This window comes from Madurella fahalii (assembly GCF_045866475.1).
Source record: "Madurella fahalii IFM 68171 DNA, scaffold_2, whole genome shotgun sequence".
Classification (NCBI taxonomy): Eukaryota; Fungi; Ascomycota; class Sordariomycetes; order Sordariales; genus Madurella; species Madurella fahalii.
In genome coordinates this window covers 3,039,565-3,046,612 of record NW_027263972.1, presented here as the reverse complement: position 1 = coordinate 3,046,612, position 7,048 = coordinate 3,039,565, and the positions used below count along the sequence as shown (strand labels likewise).

General features: G+C 52.0%; 2 protein-coding genes across 2 annotated transcripts; both read left to right on the top strand.

The window, feature by feature from the left end:
• Positions 1 to 547: 547 nt before the first annotated feature.
• Positions 548 to 2,379, top strand: MFIFM68171_03647 (uncharacterized protein; the record flags this gene model as incomplete). The annotated part of the gene is made up of 3 exons (XM_071059068.1): positions 548 to 1,588; positions 1,647 to 2,157; positions 2,222 to 2,379. 3 exons carry the CDS (start codon positions 548 to 550, stop codon positions 2,377 to 2,379), a joined length of 1,710 nt encoding a protein of 569 aa, XP_070915169.1.
• A 2,704-nt stretch (positions 2,380 to 5,083) lies between these two features.
• Positions 5,084 to 6,271, top strand: MFIFM68171_03646 (uncharacterized protein; the record flags this gene model as incomplete). Its single annotated transcript, XM_071059067.1, has 1 exon — positions 5,084 to 6,271. The coding sequence occupies one exon, from the start codon at positions 5,084 to 5,086 to the stop codon at positions 6,269 to 6,271; it is 1,188 nt and encodes a 395-aa protein (XP_070915168.1).
• Between the last annotated feature and the right edge of the window lie 777 nt (positions 6,272 to 7,048).

The following is a 7,048-nucleotide window of genomic DNA, read 5'->3' as shown; positions in this document are numbered from 1 at the left end:
CAGCTAAACCACCTGGAAGTGCATATTGGCATTTCCTATTGCAGGTTTCAAAGCTCACTGGACCTATCCTGAAACTGGCAAGCGGCCTGAGAGTTGAAGAGAGATGCGGTGTGTTTTCCATCACCCTCCTATGCTAGATTAACCGCTTGTTTTGTTCTTCAGCGCCAGTCTGGGCTCCGTACTGGCATCTCACATCTCGCTGAATAGCGCAGCATCACCCAGTTGGAGAATGGTTGCAAATTGCTGTAAAACATGCAGTGATTGGCCCTATTGATTCGCTCCCGTCCTCTGAGTGCTTGCGATGCTGCAGTGGACAGGGGCCGCGCTGCGCAAACAGACGACCAACAGCTGCTGCGCCGCACATGGGCGTGCCGACTTTTCTGCTGCGACGTGAGTTGTTATATCAGTTAAAACCAAGTCGTTGCACTGGCGTGTTGTCTAGTTTGTTTTTATGAACCCTAGTTTCTTTTGCCAGGCTAGTTTCCATCTGTAACCATCAACCAGTCGATAAACGCTAGGGAGGAAGAGAGTCTTGAAGCTGCGCATCATGTTTGAGTCGCTTTCGGTGCGTTTTGGGCTGCTCGGAGTAGCTACTGTTGGATTTATTCTCATCTTGCGCAAGCTCTACCCGAAGCCATACCTGGGCATCCCATACAACGAGGCTTCGGCGAAGCGTCTCACGGGCGACATACCCGACCTAGTCGCCGTAATGAAGGAGACAAACGAGTTCTCGGATGCTCTGTTCACCGTCACCACGCAGAAGCTCAGCACACCCATTGCGCAGTTTCTGTTTCCTGGCATCCGCAAGCCCCTGATCGTCCTTGAAGATGCGCGTGAGATCGAGGACATCATTGTTCGCCGCAATAAGGAGTTCGACAAGGCGCCCATGGCACTCGACATCTTTGGGCCCATGTTTCCCCGCGCCTCGCTCGCCCAGTTTACGACGCCAGAGCTGAAGGCCCAGAAGCGGCTGTGGGCCGACGTCATGAGCACCGACTTCCTTCGCAAGGTTGCGGCGCCCAACATTCACAAATCGACGTGTGAGCTCCTGGACTTGTGGCGGCTTAGATCGTCGACCACGTCCAAGGACCATGCGTTCAACGTGCATGACGACTTCAAGAATGCCGCGCTGGACGCTATTTGGGTTGCCGTCGTCGGTGAGGAGCCAGGCACCATGCAGTACGAGATTAAGAAGCTACAGAGCCAGCTGGCGGGGAACAAGGCCTTCGACGAAGATCCCCCCATTGGCTCGTTCCTCAAGGAGCAAGTCACCTACATCAGCAGCACCATCGCGCGCAACTCTAACACGCCCTCGCCGAAGCTGGCGCAGAAGTTGGAGACCTACACGCCGCGGTACCGCAAATTCAGGAACACGGTGAGCGGCGAGATGCGTCGGGCCATGAAGACGGCCGTCGAGCGGTATCAGAGCCTCGAGGTTGGCAGTCTGGAGGATGACGCCATCGACACCTGCGCCATGGACCTGGTTCTCCGCCGGCAGATTCTGCAGGCAAAGAAGGCCGGCGTTGCCCCGTCGGATCCCACAAAGGACCAGAACATCCTCGACGAGATGTTTGTCATGCTGGTTGGAGTATGTATCCCCCAGCCTCACCCCGTGTACTGTTACTAGTAAGTAACCACAACCCCAGGGCCACGACTCCACCGCCAACACGCTCTGCTGGTTCGTGCGGTACATGGAAGCCTACCCCTCGGTCCAGACCGAGCTGCGCGCCGCTCTCAAGACCGCCTTCCCCGGCCCCGAGCTGCCCTCCGTGTCGCAGATCCTCGACGCCGACATCCCCTACCTCGATGGCGCCTGCGAGGAAGGCCTGCGCCTGGCAGGCACCGCCAAGGCGAACCTCCGCCAGGCCACCGTCGACACGTACATCCTAGGGTGCCCCGTCCCCAAGGGTGCCGAGATCATCATGAACTACCATATTAACCGCCCCCCGGTCCCGGTCGAAGAGGCCAAGCGTAGCGAGAGCTCCCGCGCGGCGGCCGAGAAGCGCGGCGACGGCTTCCAGGGCGCAACCGGCCGTGACCTGGGCAGTTTCCAGCCGCGCAGGTGGATCGTTGTTGACGAGAAGACGGGCAAGGAAACGTTTAATGCGTATGCGCTGCAGTCGTTGGCGTTTGGCGGTGGATATAGGGGGTGCTTTGGTAAGTCTCTATTGCAAAGACGCGGGACGGAGGATCTAATTTGCTGACTGTGTGGGTGTTGCAGGACGCAAACTGGCTATGATTGAGTTTAAGATCGTGGTCGTGCTGCTCGTGCTCAGCTTTGAGTTCCTCCCGCTGCCGGAAGAGTACAAGTCGATGGCTGCCACTGAGCGGATCTTCAGGGAGCCCAACTTTCCGTTTGCCAAAATCAGGGCCCTGTGAATGGAAACGATCCATTTTGCTGTTATTCTCCTAGAAGTACGAGCGTAGATCGAGGCTTATAATGAGGAGGGTAACCTCATGGATAGCTGCTGTGCAAAAAAGGCTGCGTGGGTCCTAGTCACTCGGGGTTGACAAAAAGTATTACGTTATTATTATTTTTCCTACACCGCTTTACCCAAGATAGGGTGTGCCAAGCCTTCTACCGCTATATACATAGGAAAACCATACCGTATAGGCCGGGTGAAAAACCTATATCAACAAGTAATAGGAAACAACAGTAGCTGTTACGGGGTTTCCGTCGTGGTCCCGTAACTGGTGACCTCAAGGGCGTCAGCCTTGACGCTGAGGTAAGCACTTCATGAACACTGGCATGATCTATGACAAAGTAAGATATGACGATGGTTGATTGAATGAAGGTCCTCTGAGGACAAATCTGAGGGGTCTTTATAGACGTATGCGATGACCCCTGGGCCGTCATCCCTGACGGGATGTGGGCCCAGACACTGCTGAGCAGTGCTGGCCTCCGCCACGTAACAGTAGCAGACGCCAGTTAGTTGCAAAAGAAAGGAAGGCCTTATACAAGGCCCTGAAGACTCCTAGTCTTCAACTTCGGATTCGTCCACTATCTCTTCCTCCTCTTCAGCCTCTTCGACTTCCAATTCCAGCCGTCGAGCCAGGTTATATTCCATCAAGCGGCCCGAATCCATCAGCCAGCCTAAAACCTTCCTCAATAGCCTGAGGTTCCAGGAGCCCTGGCCCTGTAATACAACACTAAGGTCCCGGTAAGTTCGAATTTCTGATCTCAGCCAGGTTCTAGGCTTCGGTGGTAACAGCAGATAAATACCAATCTAGAATCTGATTTTTGTCTGGACGATAGTGGAGCGACATAGGAAGTTCAAGAGATATTATACTGCCATACCGCAGCACTCCCGGTAAGTTTGTTTTACGTAAATATCAGACGCCTTGTAGACAGCATACCTTCCTAATATATTCAACCGCATGTAGCCCAATCAGACTTCCTGATAGTAATCTAGGATCTTCTATGGTCGATACCGGCGTCGCGCAGTACCCGCTGTCTTGGGTAAGCCGGCGTTGAGCTTGCAACTACCTTAGGTATCACAACTTTCGGAATTGTTTCTGCAGTCATGATAGCACCGGAAGGGAGTCCAGCATATGACGAGATCTCTCGTAAAATATATAGCGTCTACTCCTATAATATAGTTTATTTCTGTCCTAACATTTTCTCCATCTCCACCGTCCGTTCATCGATAGGCCGTTTCTTATCGTCCGCAAACCTCTAGAGGGTTCTAAAATAATTTCTGGATATATTATACTTCTGGTGTAGCCGTATCTCCACCGTCTCAGCGAAGTCCAGTCGATCCTGGGTTTTAAATCTATACTAATATATATCGAGCTACTCTCCATCCTTACTTCTTTCGAGAAGCTTTCCTTCGGTATTGCTAAAGAATTTCAATACCTCGTTGTCGTAATCTTCATAAAGCCCTCCTAATTATAGCACCCCGAAGCCGCTAGTCAACCTCTGTTCCTTTGTCGGACTAATGGGTGGTTGCACAGCAGGGGGGGTCTTTCCAACGCCAGGAAGCCCGGTCCTCGCATCACCCAAGGTCGGCGATAATAGCAAATTCGGCACCTTCGTTCATAGCATTCATCTTAGAGATAAGGAACTGTTGCTCTGGCGCATTGAATTGATCTATACACAGCCAGTCGGCCCACCAACACTTTTCCTTAAGCCCGCTTCGGGTAACTTTGACGGCATCCAGAATCATTTGGGGCCAATCTCTGTTTGGAGGTCCCTAGATGTAATCAGTGCAACATATCTCTTCGCTAACATTCTTACTTCGACAACTAGGGGAATCTTTTGTACAGTTGATGGCGCGCAATCCAATCAGAGAGGCTCCAGGAGGATATCTGGGTTCGCAGAACTTACGCACCTGTCGGAAATATCCACGCCAGTAGTTCAGTGCATGCCAATCCGCTTCTTGTACCGGTGGTGCCTGGCCTACCCGACTGATTGTGCCGCTCCAATACAGCTCTTACGCGTGAGATCGACGAGGGTTGTGACGGGACCCCATGTCAACGTACGTCAGTTGTTTTCTGTCCTGAAACCACAAACCAGTCTTTTACGCGGCTTACCCACCTCAGTAACGTCAGCTGCTTCCTCCTGAAATCACAAACCAGTCTTTTGCGCGGCTTGTCCTCTTCGTACCTTAGATGGTTGAGTTTCAGGAGCCGAAGGGGGCTGCAAGAAAGCGCGTCCTGTCTTGCTATCGGGTCTCTGGCGGCGGTTAACGCGAAGCGACAAAAATAACTTGGCTCTTGTGGAAACAGCGTTACCTTGAACTCAGCCGCACCATTTCCCCAATACAGCGTCCTTTTCTTATCTGGATGCATATGTGACGTGGTTTCTGGGCGTGCTCTGCTGGGCGGTCGGCGGTCAGCCACAGATGTGCCCGATCTCCGCCTCGTACGAAGCCTTGCGGCAAGGCCTCCAGCTCATCAGCTCTTTGCATGTCCCTCTCAGCCATGGTTCTTGAGCGAGATTTTATAAAGTCTGGTTGCGCCCCAACGTTGAAACGGCCTGTCTCCATCTTCAGTGTAATCTGCTAGTATAGCTCTTTCACCCAATCCCTTCAGCAAGCCACTTCTTTCGGATTAAAAATCGCTTGATGACCTCAACCGAACGATGACAGCGTCATGGGACCCAGAACAACTCCTAGATATCAGGGGTAGGGCCATGATCAAGGGTGGCATCCAGTGCCACGGCCGGAATGGCGGCCACGGTTCCCGGTGTGGGTGGACAAAAGGCGGCAGAGAGGACGAGATGCCAGACGTTAGGGATGCGGAAAAACTTCTCGACTCGATGGCCAGAAAGCCGATGTGGGATGTGACTGCGCAGGAGCTTCAACATCTCGCCAGACTCTGTCTCTGCAGAGACCATCACATGAACCAGATGCAAATGGACAAAGTCACAGATAAAGGGGCAGGGTTAGTCCAGAGAGCTATGGCGAGTTACTCCCCGTCGTCAGCAACAAATCTGAACCCGGACCTGGCGCGAGTTGCAGCCCCAGTTGCAGCCCCGGTCGAGATACACCAATTCATCGGAACGGAATGGTTGGGCGCGAATTGGCAGACGGCACTTTCAGCGCAGGTCGGCTCCACGGCGAGTAGTCAAGGCTCGCAGTCGACAAATGCCGGCCAGCACCAACACGCCGACGCTCCGACTGGTTTTATATCTTCAAGGACGCCTCCATCTAGAGAACGTACCGACACAGAGTTAGCCGCCGCTTTGGCCAGAGTTTCCGCTCTACAAAACCTGAACAACGATCCTCGTGAGAAAGAACAGTGCTTGCTGGCTTTGGATTTGGAACACTCGAGATATAAAGAACGCACTGAGGGAGAGTTGGATACCACGCGGACACAACTTTCCGCTCTGCAACTGGAGAATGAAAACCTTCGAAGGAAAGAACATCGTCTAAACACCCTTAATGCGGAGTACTCAACATTTAGAGAGCATACGAAGGCAGAGTTGGCTGCTACGCAAAACCAACTCTCCACTCTCCAACTCGAGATGGCGGATCGTCTTAAGGCGCTTGACTCGCAATTCTCTACCCTCAAGGGGCGCATGAAGGCACAGCTAAGCGCCGCGAACGACAAGCTCTCTCAGTCTCTTGCCGAGAACGAAATGCTCAAAAAAGAGAAGAATCGCGAGCCTGAAACGCTGGAGAGACGGCGCAGCGCGCTCGAGAAGAAGGAACGCGAGTTGGAATTTGTTTTACAAGCAAAGGATGATGAGCTTCAAACACTACGGAAACACCCATTACACCACTCTAAAATCGACACCACGAATTTCCCTTTCCTTCTTCGGAACTGAGCAGTTGCCGCCTTAGGCTGAGCCAGACTGAGCGAGGGGGTCACTATTCTGGGCTGCCTCGGCTATAATTAGTTGCCACGGCCCAAAATGGCCGTGGAGTTGCGAGGACCCAGTTTGGGTCCTCGTATCATCACCATCACCACCACCACCACAACCTCCTCAAACACCTAACCGCGCTTTCCTTCACTCAAAAGACAGAGAAAAAAACCTGCCATTTAACACTCTCGCTGATCCCGTTACGCCCAAGTTGAATTATCTATTTTTCCCAGAAAATAATCTATCATTGATGACCAGATAGTGCGGCATGGGTCATCACGGTTCAGCACTTGACTTGAGATTGCCAAAGGAGAAAGTTATGGAAAGGGAGTCGCTAATTACTCTGAACGTTGGCCGCTAATATTGCTACTATATAAGTTTGTGAATACAGTAATGAATTGCCGCCTTTCAAAGTAAGGAGACGCGTTACAGGAAGTAGCTGCCTGAATAGGAGTTCGGCGAGCGCGGGACAGAAGACGAAGGATTGGCTAGGGGCTTACAATCTTTGGAAGGTACTAGAAATATGTATAGTATTGATTACCTGGCTGTAGATTTGCTGATGTGTGCGGATGCTACCTGGGTATAGATACATAGATATAACCAGTAAGGCTAAGTTATAAAGGAATGAGAATAGGTAATTGTTATTGGCTTAATACAATGCGTGTAACTGATTATGTACACATTATTGCTTACCTTAGGTAAAGGCCCCTTCAAGCGTCTATGGGTCTTTATTGGCAGCTT